The following is a 21,818-nucleotide window of genomic DNA, read 5'->3' as shown; positions in this document are numbered from 1 at the left end:
CTGTTCAAGAGCCAAGGAGCCAGACTTGGCAGTCTGCAAGGCTGGCAGACAGGCATTTTTGATGGAATGGTGAAATTACTAAAGCCGCAGGTTTTTTTTCCTCTTTTCTCAGAAGCACAGGTTTTTTTTCCTCTCTAAACACTTGCCCCATGTTTAACTGGAGCAGGAGATCACACAGTAACTTGAAAATTGTAACTTCAAATAGTAGAAGTCTCATGGTTTTATTATGAGAGAGAAGTGATTAGGAGTCATCACTGTGGTAATCTGCTGAGTCTTTTTAGAACTTTTGCTGTGAGTTCCTTGACATCATCCAGATAAAAGATAATATACAAAATCTGTGCAGTATTGTAATGGAGTTCTTGACATATTTACAAAATAAATTATTGTTGTTTGGCTAAGATCTCCTGCAAACAAAAGCTTAGAATTGTTTCATCCTGAATGGAGTATAGCCCCTTTGAGAAAAAAGGAACTTTTGGTGTCAACTGCTCTTGACCTTGAGAGCACCAAATAGATGTACATTGATTGTACAGGATTTTTTAAAATGTTTGCATTTATATTCCTCATGTTCCAATACAGGGAATAAAAAGTCTCTGTTGTGATGGAAATGGTATCAACATTCAGCTGTTTCACATAGGTTATAACAGAGTTTTGGTGGGTCATGTCCAAGGGTCCACACAGAACAGCACAGGCTGGTGTCAGGCTGTGCATTGTCTTAAGCCAGTAGTGTGGGGCAAGAGGAGCAGACAGCCAGGTTGGGGCAGTTGCTTCTGGGGAGTTTACACTCCGCATTAAATGTGTTTGAGGGTTTTACTTTGGACAAGTCATGTGTTCTGCTGTACACTGGACATCCCACTGTATGTGTTTCAGAGCAGCCTGCAGGAAAAGGTGTCTGAAAAATGCTTCTGTCTGGTTTGTGAGCCCTTCTGGGGGCCACTCCAGGACGTGCTGTTTTGTCCCAGCATCTGTCTCACGCTTATGACTGTATTTGTCATTGCTCTGCCCAAGTGACACTTGTAAAGAGATTTCACATTCAGAAGCATGTCTGATTTCTGTTCTACATCTGTTCTGGGTTTGTTTTCTGTTCCTCCTGCATTTTCATACATGCTACCAATGCAGCTACTGCCTGACGAGTTCTCTTGACTTCTTTTTGCCACTGGCAGCTGTGGCAGCTACTCTGTGAGCACACTCCAGATGGGCTGACTGCCTCCTGCTTCCTCCCTGCTGTTGTCTGAGGATGAAGACATGGACTGTCTAACCTTTATGAATTTTTGCTCTTCTGTGTGCTCTGCCCTACACCCACTGAGGAAAGTATCAGAGGTGTGAGACAATAAAGCTGGACAGGTAGGGCTAGTGCTTGCCTCTCTCTTCACACTGAGGACGGTGTGGTAGGTCAGAATTTGCTGTTGTACAAGCTACTGCTGTGACTTTGCCATTGTTGTATGAAATTTTGGGAGTCCAAATCTGTGTTCACAGGTGTGGCTGTTGCCCTCTGGTGTCCCATGATTGCAGTACCTGTTGGTCAGTGACTAGGAAGTTTGGGGAGGGAGAACAGCTTTGCAGTGTCATCCTGCAAACACTGTTCCAAACATTGCTCTTGCAGAGAGGCTCAGCAGAGCTCAGTGTGTAGAAGTGAGGAGATCCAGTCTTTTCCTGGTGGGATTTGGCTGTTTATCCCTTTTATATGGGCACAGTTACTTTGTCTCTTACTTGACTTTTAATGCCTGTTTTGACTTTTTCTCCCTCTTGGCAGGTGCCTTTGGCTGCTTATTCAGTGGCCCTCAGGAATCATTACAGACTTTGGACTGAGTTTTTTGCTAAGGAAAAACATGGCTGAAAAGTAGCAGCAACAGCAGCACACCATGTGGGAAAAGGGAGGGGTGAGAGTGAAACTTGTGCCTTTCTCTTATGAGAAGTGATAAAGGAGAGAGAACTGACAAAAGGAACGGTGATAAAGTCTGTCTTCTGCTCCCCTGGCTTGTAGAGAGGAGATAAAGAGGAAGGAGAGTAGTAAATTCTGATCAAGTCCTGCAGTATGGAGATCAGCTCCCCCCTACTCTCAGCAAGCAAATATGTATTTCTCCCTTGGAAGCATCTGTTCCTTCCCTGCTTTTCTTTTAGCTTACAGAGGAAATGGCCTGCCAGTCCTGTTCCTAGGCTTTTGGCTGAAGCATCCCATTCAGAGGACTGTGCCCTGTCAGCTGCTTGATAGGCTGTCAACACTCAGCTGACATGTCAGCTCATATGAAGCTCCAAAGGGTCTTCATAGCCAGAATCCTTCAATCCTAGAAGCTGCCTCCACACTTTCCCACCAAAAAAAAAAAAAAAAAAAAAAGAAAAACACCAAAAAACCAAACAAAAAAAAAAAAAACAACCCTCTGCAGTCAAGATATCTGTCAGCTTTAACATGATGAGCTATAACATCCCTAGCCCAGGCTCTCTGCCATAGCATTCCTGCTGCTGTGCCCCATACAACACAGACACTTCAGGCTTCTCCACTGAAGAAGTGGAGTGGAAGGCACAGCTGCAGCTGAACAGCAGTGGGGCAGAAAAAGAGTTCAAGTAACATATTGGCTAACTTTATTGTCAGACAAGATGAACATGGCCCAAAGTTACAAGTAAAGTGATAAGAACAACATGGAGGGAAAATGGGATTTGGAACTCCAGAAGCAGGACAAAGACAAGGAAAAAAGGTGATGGGATGCTGATATGGCCTACATCAGAATCATTCCCCCAGAGACCAGCATAACCAGAGAATTTACTGGTACAAAATTTAGCCCAGCTTTGGTGCCTGGCATTGCACCTCCGGTTATGGAGAGAACGTGAGAGGTATGCACCCTGTCTGCGGGTTGCATGTTGGAATGGGGGGAATAAAAGCAAATCTTCCAACATCCTTCTATTGAATAGCAACAATTCAATAGCATTGAATTGTTGAAATGGGCAATAAAAGCAAAACTTCCAGCATATTTCCACTGAGTAGCACCTCCCCTGGTACCAAATGAGGCCTCCATGCTCTGGGTATCTCTGCAGTGGATCACACACAGAGCTAAGGAGAGCTCCAGGAGCAGGACGATATCCCTAAGGGGATATGGGACTAGTTGGCTTTTCATGCGTGCAGTAGGAAAGGGCACTGCCTGAGGCCTCTGCCACCTATGTCTTCCAAAGAGGTAGAGCCACCCTGGCCTGGACCAGTTGTGGGTCGTGGACATGGAGACCCCCAGACGTTGTGCGTAATGCCATTGCTTTGGTCTCCTGTGTTTGGACAGGGAAGGGATTTCACAGCAGCACCTCACTATGTCTGGAAGCCTAAAAGGGAGGTGTTAGCCTGACACTTACTATGCCCTGCTCACTTGATGTGAGCACTCATGCATGGTGGAAAGAGGAGAAAAGGTCTTCAGAAAGGAGTGGGCATCAGGAGAAAAGAGCAGATGAACTAGGGAAAGAATATCAATACACAAGAGTAGCTGAACATAAACTAAAAGAATTTGATGGGTCATGACTGACTGTAGAAATGGCAGGGGAGAGATGGCATTTGACATGTTTAGCAAGAAGAGAGGACATGGCCTTGCATGAGTTTTCAGTGTTTTGGGAGCTTTTCAGTGCCAGAGGGATGCCTTTTTCTTGTGTTATATCAATGAAGCCCAGCAGGGACTGCGGCTGTCACTTGACAAGATTTGCTATCAAGTTCTGCTTAAATAAAAACCCATCGTATCATGCATGGGCAGGCACATGGTCTTTTACTGAAGAAGACAACTTACATTTCTGGATTCAGATCCCTTTGGGTCTTTCATGACAACTTGTTTTGTTTTTTTTTTTCCTTCTTTTGAATCTGAGTGACATGCAAAACATCCTCTGAGTATGTTAGACTTATTTCATTATTGAACAGGGGAAAGCATACTTTAAAATGTTGTCATTTCTAGAAAAGATCAACATTGTTTAAATTTTGTTTAGAGAATAACCTGAGAACATTTACATAGTTTTAATCTATCATGGAAACGGCAAAATTTCTCGCTTCCTTTGCCCTGTTCTGTAAATACGTAGAATTGTTGCTTTAGCAACAAGCATAATTGTGATTACAATTTTAATTAAGGTTGTGAATACTGTACTCAGCAAAATAATGTAGTTTGCAAACCTTAATTATTGTCTCAATCTTAACTGTTCTTCAGGTTAGTGTTCTTACAGCATTTGCATGGGTTTTGTGTGTGAATGCCTCACCTGCATTTTCTTTACCTTGACTTGGTATATCGAGAGGCATTGATCTTGTACCCATGAAGGTGCTTTATCTGCTTCAGACCTTTTTGACTGTTTTGTTTTTCAGTGCCTGAGTGCATGTGCACAGGTGACAGGTAGCTAGTAAGTCTGTAAAAGATGTAAATATGCTGGCAAGCAAACATCTCACATTGGGCCTGGTATAATGCACCTTTTTGCCATAGGTGTCAGTTTAGTGCTCCATTCAGGGTGCTTGCTGGTTCATGGCTAGTTTACAGCAGTGTCAGAACTCTTCAGCATAGTCACTTGGTGAAATTCCATTTGATCATTACTGTCTTGCAGCCATAACATATTACAAATCTGATAAAGATTGATCCAGGCCTCCAGATTGTGGCCTTCTCTTTAAGCGATGAGGCAGCCTGCAAATATGTTCATTGCTTCTGTAGAGGACAAGAACTTATTAGCATTTGCCAAACACTGTGCTAGTCTTGCTTCCAGTTCCCCAGCTAGCTCCTTTGGCACTCATTCAGCTATCTTGGCAAAACCCTGGCACGTGTTGCATATTTTTGTCCCGTGTTTTAAACAGTCTCAGCGACTTGGTTTTATCTTATGCAGTCATACAAGTGCATAATTTGCTGGACTTAAGAGAAGTGACACAATTACTACATGAAATTGCAGCCTGCTTTCTGTGATACAACTTGCACACCCAGCAGACTCTTGGTTTGTGTACAGTAATGGTTTTGTAGATGACTTGATACTTGTGACACACTATACTGTGTGATAATCTTAGGAAAAGCAGGGGAGTTTCTGAGATATGAGGTGGCATGTGAGAAGTTTCGGCTGAGTCCGATGCTTGCTTAGCAGCTGCTGTAGTGAACTGGTGTGGCTCTTCCTGGTACGTAGTAACCCATGGACTGTGATACAGTCTTGCACAGGAACTGCAAGCTTAAGGCTTCCCAGCCAACTGCTTTTTGCAAAACCTGCTCATTTCATATAAATGAAGCTCTCTTTAGTTGAATTGTACAGAACTCACAGCTTCTGTCTTCCCCCAAATAATCATCCTCTCAACTTGAGACTTGCAGTGATTAGTTACAGATTCTTCTTGAAAGAAACAGCCCTTTCAAGGGAAGAGAATCTCATTAAGCCTTTGCTGTGAGCTGCAGCTCTTGATCAGCACACGAAAGACAAGCTTGACAGTCATCAGGTGAGTTAAGAACTGCAAAAATATTATCTGTCTCTGTTAAACAGTCATCAGTTGAAAGAGTTCATCTCAGTCTAAGAATACAGAAGCTTTTGCGTACGATGTGGTGCATAAAAAATTAAAGACATCAAGGATGTGAGAAGTCCTAAAGGTGCCATGCATTTCCAAATGAATTGATAAAAGGCCTTAAATCTGAAAGAGAATGAGGTATGAGGTTTACAAATAAACAGGTGGAATTTTTGAGAAAGTTAGAGACAAGCCAGGACATGGTTACTAGTGAAATATAAATAAACAGTAGTCTACTGCTGTAGTTCCTCATTTGCTAAGCCCTTTGTGGTGTTCTTCTATTTGAACAATTGTTTCCTGAATTTCTTAATAACAACTGGTAAAAGAATTGACAAATAGTCCAAAATTGCATGGGTTAATTCACAAGCAGTTATTGTACAGATTACAAAAAAAAAAAAAAAAAAAAAAAATTAGCATCTACTTCTATCTTAAATCACAAAACAAAAGAACAAAAAGAGAGTGACAGAATAAATGGTCTTTTGTTAAGTTATTGTTTCATAAAGTTTGGAACTGTGTCAGAATTGCTTTTTTTTTGTTTTTGTTTTGTTTTTGTTGTTTATTTACTTAGGAATGCTCAGCTCAGATGCAGCATCTGTCTTTCTTTGCAGTCCTTCTACCCTATTTTTCCAGCTGGGTTGAATGCCTTGATGAAGCCTTTCAAGTAATCAAATAGATAAAATTGGACATATTTTGTGGGATTATTTTCATTGTTCTACACCACATGTTCAATGAATACAACACTTTTTAATTGTAATGCTTCCTTGTCAAGCTGCACTCTTGCACTACTTGTTGTCTTGTTGTCATTGTTGTTTGTTTAGTTAGGTTTTTTTTTTTATTATAGTAAATTTTTGTGAAAAATTGGTCTTCTTATCAACAGATACTTTCAAGGTACTCTTCCAGAAACATTGGTGGAAGCTCAGACTACTTTATCAGTGATACTTCATTATTAGCCAGTAGCAGGTCTGGCCTCTTTTGACATAAGAGAAGTTAGAAATAGTTCTCTCTGTTTTGCAGAATCCACTTAGGACTGGGGAGAAGTGAAAGCATCTTTCAGATGGGCTGTCATATGATGAGAAGTTAGAGCCACGTGTGGCTGCCTGTGACCTCTCTTTGGGTTGCTTTATCAGGAGCAGCAAGAAGACAATATTAGCCAGGGCACAGAGGCATTGTGCTTCACACTTTTTCCCAGGTTTGCTTCTGAGGTATTGTCTGTGCAAGGAGGAGCTGACAGGAGTAACAGCCTGCAGGTCTGTTGTATGGTCACTTTGAATATGAATTGTCACATACCACTGTGCCACCTGTAGAGGTTATTTTCTATTCCTTGTAAATAGAATTATGAAAGTGACCAGTTCATTTGCCTCTGTATTCTATTATTTAATCAGCAAGAATGTGCATTTTAGAAATTAATTTTTGATGTTACTAACCCAAAAGGGATCCCATCCAGGGGGTAAGGGAAGTCTTAGATCTTAAGATTGTCTGCGTAATGCTTTTTAATTACCACCTTCATACCATGAAAGTATTCTGTTCCTGTTGGACAGGACATCTGTTACATCTTTATTGCATATACTTACTACTTTGGTATTAGATTATATTTACTTCATTAATTTGTTCCTTAGCAGCTTTGAAGATAAGGTTTCTCTGCATCTTTCCTTTTAATTTCCAATAAATGTTGTAGATGCAGCACTTTTTCTGACAGCGACTTTGAGAAATAAGGGTAAAACAATGCCTTCTCAGAAACTTTTGGAGAAATACTCTGCTGCTATTTACAAACAAAATTGCAACAACAACAACCATTTAATTGTAAACCAGAAAAAATAAACTAAAAAAAATATAATTGGCTATGGTTGTTCCGTTGTAATGATGCTTGAATTTGTGGCCATTTTCCCATGACCCATATTAAGCAATGGATTTCCATGCTATCAGTATCACTGTGTGGGAATTCTTCACTTGAAAACAGAAACTGGCCGCATTTTTCTGAAACGAGGGAGTAGGAGTTCAAATTCTGCAGAGTGACAGGAAAATTTGCTTTAAGCGAAAAAAGCAGGATTCTTTTTTTGCCAAGAAAAGCTTTTTTCTTTAGTAAATCCATCACCCATACTCTAGCAGACTTGCCTAAAAAAACAAAACAGTACTTTTGGGAAGTGCTTTGTTAACTTCTAACAGCCTTTTCCACTACTCTTTGGCTTTCTATCAAGCATTCTTGCCAAGTTGAAGTGATGTGGTGTGTTTGGCAGTGACATACTGCTTTTAGGTGCCAGTGGTGAACTATTGCTTGCTAGTAGTTTTCAATATTCTGTGAAAGCCTCATCACTGTTAAATACACTGTTAGAGGTGTTACAGAAGGCAATATCCCATGATACCTTTTGCAGGATTTCTTTTGAGGTCTTTATTTTTGAAGGAGTTTTTTTTTTTTTTTTTTCAGAGGGTTTGTAGGTGGTAGTGTGGTGGATTTTCTGTTTTGTTTCTGAACCGGTTTCCTAGGGAAACGGGAGTTAAAAAAGGCTCACAGTCTGTCTGTCTCGTTCCTCCAAATAATTATAACTGCAAAATTTCAAAGCAATTTGCAAGAAATTTAGGCTGCTCCTAGAGCTGTGGAAACTGGCAGTTGGGCAGAAGACTGAGACCTCTATTAATCAGGGAGAGGCAAGGAGAACCAAGATGTGCACTGACAGCTCACTGGCCAGTTAGCTCGTGCATTGCTCCAGTGTAGCCACATAATCGTTGTTTCTCATCAGTTTGAGGAATCTAAGGGGTGGGAAGAAAAAAAAAAAACAAAGGAAAATTTGAGGCTGTGGCAGCAAGGTTGAAGAACAAAAGCTTTGTTAGTGGGACTCACTCTCCATTAGCTAATGGAGAAAAATTTCAGTAGGAATTTGTATAATAGCACAGGTAGCAAAAAGTCAGCAAGAAATATTTTATCTTGTACTGATCCTAGTCAGATCTTTGACCACCCTTGTGTACCAACAGAGCCGGCAAATCCAAAAACATACGGACAGTAAAGTAGGTCCTCTTTGGAACCTCTCACCTCATTTAACACTTGCCTAATTCATTGCACAATGACCGATCCATTTGGTGATTCTAACTTTGTATTGTCTATAATTAGTTTATCTGGTCACTCTAAAATCATAAATGTGGTGATACATGGCTGTTCCACATGCCAAATTAATCAGGAACCATTGGGGAATTTGCTTGATAGAGATTACTGCCACCCTGTATTTTTGTATTTCCCATGCATGTTAAGTCTGCAGTGGGTTTCCTGTGATCATTTTGAACAACAAGGATTTGGACCTGCAAATACCAGAACAGCTTCAATTCCAGCTGGATGGCATCCTTTGATGCTGTGGGGTAGCTGAGATGTCCAAGTGCAGCTCACCAGTGGCACTGAGGGCAAGTCTCATGAGGATGGCATGAGGTCTGCTGGGACAGTAAAATCCTGATCTTGCTTTTCTAGACACAGACTCTTCACATGAAATTCACATACCCTGACAGAGGTATTCTTAAAATTAGCAGTGGTGGGAATATATTCTCATTATCAATACTTAAAAAATAGAAGTGTGGTGCAGGAGAGCTGAGAGGAATAGTAAATACTGTAGAATGTTTTGCATTTAGTTTTTCATTGCAGTTCTCCAAGCAGGCCTAGCAATTGGAAAATAAGCCAGATCTAATTTGCTTTTATTCCTTTTTAAAATTTGGTATTTTCCTGGAAATTTTGATGGAGTTAAATATCTCAGTTTTGACTGTGTTTATAATCTAACAAGCTGTTGTATTCTGAGTCTTGTGTAGTTGTCCACAGAAGTGTTCATCTTAGAATTTCTGCAGGGTAATGTGTTTTTAAAAAATCCAAATGCATTATAAGCCCTTTCCTCTGAATTTAATTTACTTGCCCCTGAATATCTCCTGTTTATACTGAACTAATACTTATTTAATCATGTAGCATTCTCTTACCCAACTTTCTTTTCAAAAATGACTAAACCTGGAGCCAAAATCTAAATGAGAGTATACCTTGAGGTAATGCAAGTAACATTGCTTGCTTGGTTATAGAACCTGTATTATATTTCTGACTGCTTTAACATGTATTTAGTTTTGCCAGTAAAGCTGACAACAATTTAACAGACATCTGTGAAAAATCACAGCATTTTCTAAATAGGGGGTTTTGATTTAATAGAGACCAAAAGAATATTGAGAAGTTATCTTCCAAATTAAAAACATGTATCATTTGGAAGTGTCTTCTCTTTATCTAAAATATATAATATTTCAAGCTAGGTAAAAGATAGAAAGATGAAAGTCGCTTAATCTAATTTAAAATATTAAGTGCTTAGTATCTACTACTGCCTTTTGAAGAAAAGGAATATCATTGATTAATACAGTCAAGAAATGAGAACTTCTGAAACAAGGTAATATATGGACTTTAGAGACAGGACTAGGAAAAATCCCTTTCTAGTTTTTGAAAAAACCAAACAAACTTGGCACGCAGTATCATCCTAAATAAGATTTTACAAGAAAATCTAAAATATGTATTGGAACAGAAGGAGAGAATGCATGTGAAGCACTGGCGATGTAAAATGACAAGAAACAGAAACCAGCAGGTAACATTTGAATAAAGCCTTCAAGCATTACTAAAGCTATCTGTCCTTTTCTGTATATATAATGCAAAGTGTTATGTATAAAATATACACAGGCATGACCTGCCAAGAAGATTTTGGTTTCCCTGGAGACTATCAGTTCTCTGTTGCACAGGTTGGCTTGGGGAATAAGAGCTATCTTGATAGATCCTAACCTTTCTTCCTGAGGTTACTGGATATGTGGGTAAATTTAAATCTTTGTGTTGAAGGCTGCATTTATAAAATTCAAAATTTTGAAATGTTCTCTCTAGATTCCAGCTATTTCTCCTGGCATATGTTTATTGTATGCAGCAATTACCTTGTGAATTGGGGAAAAAAGAAAACCTTGATGGTAATACTTTGATGGAATACTTAGTTTTATCTTCTTGTTTGTCTGGCTGTGCCAAATCATTGATTTTAATCACAGTTATCAGTGTATCATGAAAAATATGCATGAGATCATAGCAAGTGTATTCATCCACAGTTACTATTTAGTTGACTTATTTCTCCTCCCTTTTCCTTAAATGTTTGAAATCCTCTTGTCATTTTTCAGTTTGGAAACTAGGCTTCAGTCAGATTTGTAGTTTATAACAATCTTGTGAGTATGGGAAAAAATACCCTGTAATGAATGCAAGCTACTTTGTTCATCTCTGCTTGATTAAAGTTGAAAACAGTAATCTCAAGGTTGTTCTCAGTTGGTTTGGATGGAAATATATAGGTGGGTATATGTACCTTTCTGCTTTTGACTTCCTTAAAGAATCATCACATGCAGTATTTTATTGACAATAGGATATAGTGATTTGGAAAGCTAAGAAATGCTAAAAATTCCATTTCAGAGGAGATTTTTCTCATCCAGCAAAATATACCATAAAACGAATAAATTCTGCATAATTTGAAACTTAATAAAGTAGACAGTTTTGTACTCGTCTGAGGATATTATCTGTGCTTTTTACAGTTTGTTTTTTTTTTTACTTCAATGCTGGTTTACTTTTTGTAAAATTTGCCAAGGAGCCAGTGTTACTTTATTACATTCTGCAGTTCTAAAATCTGAAATGAAAATTTGCCAAAAGTATGGAAAGAACATTGAAGTGAAGCATAAAACAGAGAGGAGGAGAAGGAAAGGAAAAGGAGGGGTTATAACAGGGGCAAAACACAAAATAAATTTTAAAAAGTATGGGAGGGAATGAAAATTCAGTAGGCTGCAGAGTTAGCTGTGAAACTTGCCAGTATTCATTATTATTGCTGCTAAGAAAAATGGCAAGGGCATTAGTTAGAGAGGGGGTCAAAGCAAAAAAAATACATCAGTCCTCCAGATTTTATGATGCCACCAACTTCAAAGGTATCAGAAGATCTCTTCAGCGAGTTGTAGTAATTTTTGCTCATTGGGTAGCTCCCCTTTCCCTACTTTTAAAGTATTTGATAACTGGCTGCTTGCTGTGAGAGACATGACTTGCTGCACTGCTGGCAGAAGTGATAGGAAGTCCTGTTTCACTACTTCTTAAGCTGTTAAAGAGAACAACGTTCAGCATTAGACTTTGGCAGCTGAAGTATTGCCATCAACAGATTAATTTTGTGTCTAAAGGCTTTAGGAGAGGGAACCAGTACTATGGGGGGCTGAAAGGGGCATCAAAATACATGTGAATCAGCATGCTGGTCCTTCCTGTAGTTCAGAATGAAACCTTTCTCTCCTCTCTAGTTCAATGTAATACTCATCTTTAGGAACTTACACAGATAACAAGTCTGTATGGATAAAATGTAACTTTGAACACTTCCTGTGTTTGGTTGGACATAATTGGCATTTCCTTGGTTTTCTGAAATGTAAATTACCTGTCTTTGTTGTCTCTGAGTTTGGTCTGGATCAATTTAGGAAGTAGAACCAAGGAGGAGGGAGTGACAAATTGAAAAAAATAGCTCATTTGAAGAGCTATTCAAGTGGAGAAGGGATAGGATTTCCTAAGTTTATTTCTGTACAAGTTTAAATGAGAAGTCCCTCCCCTTTTCCACCTTCTTTAATTTTGCTTTTTGCACAGTCATTAATCCTTTTAACCTCTAGTAGGTGGTCTTCTGTTTGCTCATTTTGGATAATTCTGCCCACAAGCTAATGGGTATAAGCTGTGAGTCGTTTAAGAAGTGCTTGTTAATTTATTTAGGTTACTAAACTTCTGTTTAGTCATTGTTTTTTAACTTAGTGGAGGTGATAGCCTGGGTATTTCCTTTTTTTTCTGAAACACCAGAAATTAAGCCATCCCATGCATAACCACATCATTGTGGCAAACGTACCTTGCTCTTAAGATACTTATCTTATACTTGCAAGACACAGAAATGAAACTTTGACTAGGCAACAAGCAAGATAACTCAGATGCAATGAGATTTGACAAAACAGTTGATCAGATAAGTTCATGTATCTTAGTACTTTGTCAGTTTGACTAATGCATGTATCTCCTGTTTCCTAAAGGAAAGAGTGTTGATGTATATCTGTGTGTACCTGCATACATGTATATGTACATTTCTGTGTATTTACATGCTTTCAAAAGGTATATACACAGTTTCACAGTCTTTCTGTGGATTTTCTCCCCTCTACCACTTTAAGATACAGTGCTTTGCTTTTGAATATCTTTAACTTCCATTATTACATTTTCACTAAAAGTAAACACTAGGAGCTTATTGAACAGACACCTTCATTTATGAAGCACTGATTGCTCTTGCATATTTATCCTTACTTTCTTTTATGGGGACATTTATTGTATTTGTCTTCAAGATTGAAAGAAAAACCACTGAGAATGTCATTTAGCATAACTGAAAAATCCATGAGTTATATTAACATCCAGTATCTTTCCTCTGTTGACAATCTGAGGAGTACTGCACCAATACTATCTTCTCTTTGAAATTAAAGAACCTGTATATGCACCTCATGGAAGCTCAAGCTCTGTTCAAAAGGAAAAGAGACTGTAGTACAGCTTGTATAATTGTTGCTCCAAAAGCTTGAGCTTTTAGCTCATTGAATTCTAGTATTCGTGTGTTTCAGGTAATTCAACCCATGTTATAGTGTCAGAAGTACCATATATTTTCTGTTAGTTTAGTTATACTGCTTTAGCATTTGTTTGGTAGGTTTTAGTTCAGAAACAATTATTGGGAACTCATCACAAGACTTACTAGAAATGTATTCATTGCTTTATGTTCTTTAAGTTACATTAGTGTAACTTAAGGTTTGTCTTTATTTTCATTAGAAGTACTCCAATAGCTTTGTGTTGTCATCGGTAACAAGAAATTGTTTGTGGGTTGAACGAGGAAAGAATAGTTATAGTTAAGCTAGAGTAGCGTGGTTGCATTGTTCTGGCCCACAAACAAATTGTGCTGCATGAAAGAGAGTTCCTTAGTGTTTATAACAAAGAATGAAAAATTTGCAATAATTGGCTTAATATTTTTTTGTGTGCGTGAGATTAACACTGAATGGAAATAACCTTCTCTCAGGATGAGTCTGTAAGTGTTTTGAGAATATTCAAGTAACAGTTTGCTGTCTTCCCTCCAGAGTAACAAATTGGCCTTAGCAAGCCTGAATAGTTGGAAAGGATGATGATCTGGATTCCTTCAGCTGTTCCAAACTAACTGCTGAATAAGTCAGTGAAAAGTGCCTTAAAGACTTTCTTATTTATAGTACAGAGAGAGGATATTTTCCAGTCTGTTCTGCATTATAAGAGAAAACCCAACGCTTCACAATAGGTTGTTACCCTGCACCTTCCTTCACTTAGATTCAGATGATCCGTAGCTCTCTGAGAGGGGCTGCACTATCATTCAGCCCTCAGGGACTGCACAGAGTAACCCAAGAACTTTGGCAAACCAAAAGGTGGCCTGGAAGGATGGTCCTTCATTTAGCAGTCAGGGTTCAGCTTACCCTAACCAGCTGCTCCTAGTGACACTGGTTTGTTTGTGTGTCCTAGTTGTTGTGACTGTGCACCTTCTGTCAATGCAATTCTACCTTGCATGAGGAAATGACAATTCCAGTAATACAGGTAATACCAAAATTTCAAGTGGAGTGGAAATTAATAGAAACACTGAAAACAATGTGCTTATTTAATCACTTTGATCTTGTAAAACATGAATACATTACTTTTATTTCTGAACATTATCCAAATTAAAAACTTGGCTGCAGTTGACATGTTCTTACCAAATGTTTTAACGTAGGTGGAACTGCATCTTCTCAGGGTAAACTTTTTAGTTATATTTCTTTGGCTGCTCCTAATACAGTGTTTTGCTCTTCTAGAAGTTTGTTTGCTGTAGATATGATTTCTTTAAATTAGATTAAAGTTGCTGGAAATAAATTGATATTAAATTAAGAAACAGCAATCCTTGTACTAAATAGAGGAAGTGTGCTTGCCTTGCAATTCTACAAAATGATCAGGGCTGTTATAAACAGTCACAAATGTGCTTGCAAAGTATCCTATGTGAAAACATAGAAAATTTTCTGGACTTGAGTGCTCTCCTATGTGCTCTGTGTAGTGCAGGAGGGACATTTGCATGCTTTGGAAGGACAGCAGCACAAAAATCATGCTGAATAGGGAGGTGAATGGAAGTAGTGAGTAGGAGTGAGAAAGTATGTAGTGTGCCTGAATTTTTGCTTCTTTATAGCTTACAGGCTCAGCCCTGCTCAGGGGCTACTATGGGGCCTACCCTCAGTGTGGGAGGGAGAGGTGCACTGAGGTTGCCCCTGTGGCCCTTCTGTCAGGAACTTCAGTATTCTGGGAGGGCTCCATGAACCCTAGGCTCCCCTGGGGAGGAGATGGGAGAACATCATTCTTTCTGTGAGTGAACTGAAGCATCTGTAGTTCGGTGGAAGGGCCTGCAAGATTGGTGATGCTGGACAGAGGAGGTACAGGAGGACCATGAGTGGGTCCATAGTTCACTGGCTATGGGTGCCTCAAGCAGGAATTGCTCACAGGAATGGCCATGGATTGGTAAACAGTCTCATCCTGCACTTTGAAAAAGAAAACAGTTGGACCTCTATTTCTGGAAGGGTCTGAGCCTGATAATATGTGTTAGGCCTGGTCATAGGACTTGGAGTGCCAGTTTGTGAATGACAACAGGCTGAGTGGTGCAGGTGACACACCTGAGGGATGATGTGCCATTCAGAGGGACCCTGGACAAGCTAAAGGAGTTGGCCCATGTGAATCTCATGAGGTTAAAGGAGCCAAGTGCCAAGTCCCACACTTGGGTCAGTGCCACCCTGAGTACCAGAACGAGCTGGGGGTGAAGGGATCAAGAGCAGCCTGCTGAGAAAGGCCTGGGGATGCTGGTGGATGAAAAACTGGACATGAGCAAGCAGTGTGTGTTCAAAGCATCCAAGTCAGAGTGGCCAGCAGGTCAAGGGAAGGGATTCTGCCCCTCTCCTGTGCTCTGGTGAGGCCCAAGCTGCAGTGCTGCATCCAGCTCTGGGACCCCAGCACGGGAAAGACATGGACCTGTTGAAGCAGGTCCAGATGAGGTCCACAAAGCTGATCACAGGGCTGGAGTACCTCTCCTGTAAGGAAAGACTGAGACAGTTGAGCTTGTTCAGCCTGGAGAAGAGAAGGCCCCAGAGTGACTTTATTGCAGCTTTTCAGTACTTAAAGGAGGCTTGCAAGAAAGATGGAGACAAACTTTTTGGTAGGGTGTGTTGCAGTAGGAGGAGGAGTGATGATTCTAAGCTAAAAAGATAGATTAAGATTGTATTTAAGGAAGACGTTTTTTTACAATGAGACTGGTGAAACACTGGAACAGGTTTCCCAGAGAGGTGGTAGATGCCCCATCCCTGGAAACATTCAAAGTCAGGTTGGATGGGACTCTCAGCAACCTGATCTGGTTGAACAGGTCCATGGGCCTTGCTGTGGGAATTGGACCAGATGATCTTTAAAGAGCCTTCAACCCAAACCATTCTGTGATTTTATGAAATAGGAGTACCATGGGTGCAGCTACCGGGTAACTGAGTTGCTACATCACTTAATAGTGTAGATCTCTTGAGTTTGTCAATCTGCCTTTCTTTCAGACCCTGTGATGTGTCACACCTTGGGCAAAGTGTTTTCTTCTGTACCTGGTATGGACAGAGAATGTGTACAATCTGTGTACACAGGAATTTGGTCTTTGGTTATTTTAATGCAAAGGCAGAGGGACTGGAACTAGATGATCTTTCAAGTCCCTTCCAACCCAAACTATTCTGTGATTCTATGAAAAAAGCTTATTTAATGTTCTCTAATAACTTGAGGAACATTTAAAATGCAGATGAACGTGAAAACTTTAAGAGGTAACAAGGAATAGTTAAAAGGAGTCCCCATTATTTTTGTGGAACATTTTCATCTGTAATGTGAACTGTCATTAAGGGCTCCATCCGCCTTTAGCAGCTCTGATTGGAATAAGAGCATAAAAGCTTAATCAGAAAAACATGTTGAAATGAAGACCAAAAAATCCCAACACTTAATTTGTTTTCTTTGAGTAAGCAACCTAAGCTAATGTTACAGGGTAGTAGATGGACAGGATAATATAAATTCAAAGTAGAACTATGTGCTTGCTCTTTTAAATAAAGTATTAAGGATAGGTGTCGAGAAACTAAGACCCAAAGTTGAGCTCAGATTTGACCATTTCAGTAAAGAGAAATTAAATAAATGCCGTTTTGGCATTTAATGTTTCAGCTTTTCTGGGACATAGCTATCATTCACGTAATAGGAAATTAAAAAATAATAAAGTTCATTTTATCTTTGTCTTAAATGTAAGTGTCAGGAAGAGGAATTTGCTGTTTATCAAATAGAATAGAGTTAAAATCACGTAATTCTGTTGAGTATATATATTATATAAAGATGTCTTGCACTTGATGATAGGTGTCATTAAGCACAGGCTAATAGGTGAATCCAGGGATTATTTTATAAGGTATAGTATACCTTTCTTATTTCAGAGTGTTGGTTTACAGCACCTCAAAGGTACCCAAATCTATTGTTTAAATATACAAAAATCAGACTATTTTTCATAGACAGTTGCTGTAACTGTCTTCTCTCTTAATATTTGATCAGGAGGTATCTCCCTTGTTAGTGTGGACCACAGTACAGTTGTCAGAGGTCACATGAGATGCTTCAGTTTGAAGCCAGTCAGTGGCTGTTCTCTGTGGTAGAAGCCCTGGATGAGCCAGTGGGAGGGAAAGAGGAGCTCCTTAACACAGGAAAAAGAAGCCCTCTTCAATATCTGTCTTCCCAGTCTTGTTTCTCAGCCTGCTCTCAGTCCCTCAGGATCCTGGTAGTAGACTCTGCCTCCTTTCTCTTTTTGCCATAAATTGCTTTTTGGAGCTACAGAAATGATCACTTCCAAGTACAGATGACAACCTGTAGATTTTTATGGAAATTCACTCCTCTTACTGATTTCTCTGTGGTAAGATGAGGGTTAGTGAGACTATCTGTTCAGGTTTTTCCATTGGCAGCAAAGAATGCACAAATCCCTAGACCCAGGAAAGTCACCTTAGAGATATCAGTTGTATAACACAAACTTTCTTTTTAAAGAGTTTCTAAAGTTGTAGTTTTCTGTATGTATCAGGCAACAAACTAATTTGTCTGGTGATCAGTCCAAAAGCAGCGAGCACTACTATTTCCACCTTCAACCTTAACGAAACTAAAGAATGTGGCTTCTTTCATTTATGAGTTTCTTACACACTCATCTAGTTGATAAACAAAGGAATCTTTTGAGGTCACATTGAGAAATACAACAATAAATGTGCAAATATGTACCAGAACCTAAAACTTAGAGCCAACTGCAGTTCAAGAGCAAAAAAGAGGCTGATAAAAGAAGTCAGCATTATCTTTTGGCAAAATAAAGGCTTATAAGCACTGGTTTTTATTTGGTTTTTCATTTGCTCTTTTACCTTATACAGATCCCTGTTGTACACAATTTTGGTCTTCCTTTTGCTTCCAAAGTGCTATAGTTAGAATTCTCTTTAACAGCTATTTTATTGGAAACTGGGTAAGGTTTTCTGAAAATGTTAGCATTTTTCTAAGGTAAAGTAAGGAAAGACTAAATTGACAACTGATGTAATAAATTAGATTTTTCCAAGTAGGCCAAACTTACAGGTATACACTGTAGAGGAATTAGCTGAACAAATAATTGAAATTTTATAATGTAAATTGAAAACTGTTGAAGAATGAATATGACTCTGTAGCAAAATATGATGTCCTTTTTTAACCTACATTTAAAGAGACCTGTGAGATTGTTAGCCTAACTTAATGCCCAGAAAGATACTAGAAAAATTGAGTTATGAAATATCCAGAGGATGATGTGTAGCAGGGATTTCTGCTACTCAAACCAGTTGGAGAGTAACAAAAATGCACAGCACAGGTCTGTAGATCCAGGAATCTTGGAGACCTTGTGGGCATCAGCTGGGTAACAGGAACTGTCTTTCTGCTATGAAGGATCTCTAGTCTGAGGAGAAATTAGCAATGATTCAGCATCAAACCAAAAAGATGTATTAGCTGTAAGGCTTAAAATTGTTCTGGTCAGAGTCTGTTAAAGTTCATAATTTTCATTAACTATTGCAGCAATGGCTGCTGAGTATGTTTATTACAGTTTGTGAGTCTGAGAAGTGCTGTTCATAGTGTGAAAGTCAGAATGGCCCTTGAAAAGTGGGAGGAAAAATCCTAAAATTTATGAAGAACAGGAAAACTGGCCACTGTTAGTTATGGGGAGAAGAATTTCCTTTGATTTTTTTTTCCCCCAGTGCTGTAAACTGACATAGGATGTAGTAAGTGTTAGAGTTTTCCATTCTACAGAGCAGTGGTGACGCTTGTGCTGGATCACTGTGGTCAAAATTAGGTACTATACTTGAAGAAAAATGTGGACCAGTTGAAGAGAATCAGGAGAGAACATCAAGTGTTACTTAGAAATACAGAAGACATGAGAACAGGAACGTTGAAAGGACTGAGTTCATACAGTATAAAGAAAGTAAGATTAAGGCATGAATGGTCTTAGGAGTTCTAAAATGCTGTTGCAGAAAAGAAATACTCTCGTGGGGAAGTAGCATTCATGAATTTAAGAGAGGGAAATTTAGGCCACATGCTAGGAAAGGGTTTTGAGTAGGAAGAATAGAGAAGTGCTGAAAATGACTTAGGGGGCTTGTGGAAATTCCATTACTAAAGGTTTTTAAAAATAGATGAGAAAAATGGAGAAACAACTAAACTAGAACTGATCCTGCCTCTAGGTAGTAGGATGAACTAGCTGGAAGATCCCACCCATCTCTATTTTCTATTACATTTCTTTTTTAATCAAGTTACATCCCAAGGCATCCAATTACATGCATTTCCACGCTTTTTCCTCATGTTTAGCTTTTAGGAGGAAGCAGTCAGTCTCCCATATTAATGACTAGACTTTTTACTAATCTTACTCAAGTTATCCTCAGAAGAATCCTGATGCTACATATGTATGCCAGGTGAGCATCAGTTTTCTTAGGGGATGGTTAAAAATTGGAGCACTCTGACCAGAATTAACAGTACTGAGTAGTGTTTAGTCATTCCATTGTGTCCAAGTAAACCCCTCATTCAGAAATTAATTAGTTGCAGTGTAATCAAAAATATTTGGAGTCTCTGAGCACAAGAGGGAAAATGGAGTTCTAAAATCTGGGTTTCCATATTTTTATCCCCAGTAGACTCCAGTAAGTAAATGTTGGGTTTATTATTTATTATGCATTATTCATTGTACCATCTCTTTTTATGACTCTGAAGTGATTTGTATGCTGTTGTAGAAGGTAGAGCCCTATTGTCTGTCAATGTGCATGTTGCTTGGATCTCATTTTATTTGTAAAAGTAATAAAAAAATTCTACATCTTAAACTCCTGGTCAGAAAGTTCCATTATTCCCTTCTGGAACATGGTCTTATATGAGGAAAAAAACATACCAAGCACATCTATTCTATTATTATTTAAATTATTCCTTGGTATTATTTGGTTTGAATATTTATTAGTTTTTTGATAACTCTTTAAATTATTCATAAAGGGTAGCCATATGGTTTGATGGAAAAAGCAGTACAATGAAACCTTATTTTGCACTGCCGGCTTATTTTAAACAAACTATTCTCCAGTGATTTTTTTTTTTTTTTTTTTAGCAAAGGCTTGCAAGGTACTGGGAACCTTTGTTGTGTTTCTCTCAGTATCCCCTCCCTCCTAGTTTCAGTGGGAGGGAAGAACATCCAGCACCTCACCACCCTGTATGCCCTGGCATGGTTTAGATGACATAATAAATATCCTCCAAGCGAGACGGAAGTGAAGAGGCAAAGGTCAGGAAGGAGAGATGTCATTTCTCATAAAATATGAAAAGTGTATGAGGAATTACTGATGTAGAGAAGAAAAGAATAAAAGATTGGTTTTGGTGATTTATGGGATTTCCTTTTGAATCCCACAAGACTCCAAAGAAATAAGGGCAATTGCTATACTGACTGAAATATCCATGTGTATGTCAAGTGTCTTGACAGGAGTCAGCAACAAATACTTGACAGGAAGGCATAAAACCTTGCAGTAAGCAGATTGGGGAAGGATTATTTTCATATGCTATGTCTCATCCTCATCTCTAATATGTATAGGTTTGCTTAAACCCTGAGGTATAAGATTTAGTGTTTATTCTAAAAGGTTTCTCATTGCTATAGGTCAGCTATAGCTATATGCATCACTCAATGTCCCTATTATCAATACACCTACAAAATTCTCTTCAGACATTTTGGCAGATACTTTGTCTCATCGGCATCTTGCATCACTGATCTCTTAGTCTGATTTTGTGTAGATGGATGCTTCTTTTTATAGCCTTTGAATTTGACATGTTCTGCCTTCATTGACTCTTTTCGCTTGTTTTGTGTTTTTGCCTCATGGCTCACTCTTCTTTACTCGCATTACTATGACAACTACCAAAACCTAGAATATCTTTTGACCAACTGCCTTGTTTTTATTAAATTCTTCGACTTATCTCTGCCAGACTGTGTAGTGGATTTGGCATTTTAATGTATCTGATTTCTTGTTTAATTGCATGAGTCTCTTGTGTAATACAAGTCCTTCGCCAAGACAGCCTGCTTAAAATATGAAATACAAAATGGGTCTCAGGAAAGGTCAGTTTTGGTGTTAATATTGTAGATCAGTGTGAAGCGTACTTGACTCTGAAGAGCCTGGATTTTAAAATACATGATAGTCCAGTGTCGGATTATTGACCAATTTCTTTTTGTTTCCAGCTGAGCTGCCAGGATCATCTGCAATCAAGCTCTCTTCCTTGTATGATCTTCCAGCTCAGCTGGAAGAATTGTACCAGCAGGGCTTTGTCTTGGCTGCTGTCCACCCTTTTGTGCAACCAACTGATGAAAAAGAGAAAACTCCCCAGGAACAAATCTTCAGGGCTGTGCTTATCAAGAAAACAGAAAGGTAAAGCACTTCCAGTGAACTGGGATAAAAATAGACAATGTGATTTCCTGCTGAGTTTTGACCTACATCAGGAAATTATAGCAGAGTTTACTGTGCAAGACTTGATTGGGTTTTTATTTTCTTTTTTTTTTTTTTTTTTTTTTTTTTTTTTGTGGGCTTGAATAGGCTTAACATGTTCTTCATGTTTACAATTTGTCTGCAGTTTGGCAGGCGACTTGGAGAATAACAAGTTGAAATATGCTCTGTATTTTGGGATGTGTTGTCATGAGAGGCAAACAAACAAGCCCTATGCATGACAGTTTGTGAGGATGGTCTTGTTGGTACCCTTTAAAAATTTATTAGATTA

The 21,818-nt window shown here is 38.9% G+C and overlaps 1 protein-coding gene across 2 annotated transcripts in view; it reads left to right on the top strand.

The window, feature by feature from the left end:
• RFTN1 (raftlin, lipid raft linker 1) overlaps positions 1 to 21,818 on the top strand; it is a 96,316-nt gene that overhangs the window by 18,959 nt on the left and 55,539 nt on the right. For both annotated transcript variants that reach the window (XM_053993310.1, XM_053993303.1), the window contains one exon: positions 21,286 to 21,472. In XM_053993310.1, the coding sequence (XP_053849285.1) occupies positions 21,286 to 21,472 (187 nt within the window). The remainder of the gene's footprint in view (positions 1 to 21,285; positions 21,473 to 21,818) is intronic.

The sequence above is a fragment of the Vidua macroura genome, chromosome 1 (genome assembly GCF_024509145.1).
Source record: "Vidua macroura isolate BioBank_ID:100142 chromosome 1, ASM2450914v1, whole genome shotgun sequence".
Lineage (NCBI taxonomy): Eukaryota > Metazoa > Chordata > Aves > Passeriformes > Viduidae > Vidua > Vidua macroura.
Note: the sequence above shows the minus strand (reverse complement) of the source record. Positions and strands in the feature narration are given on the sequence as shown.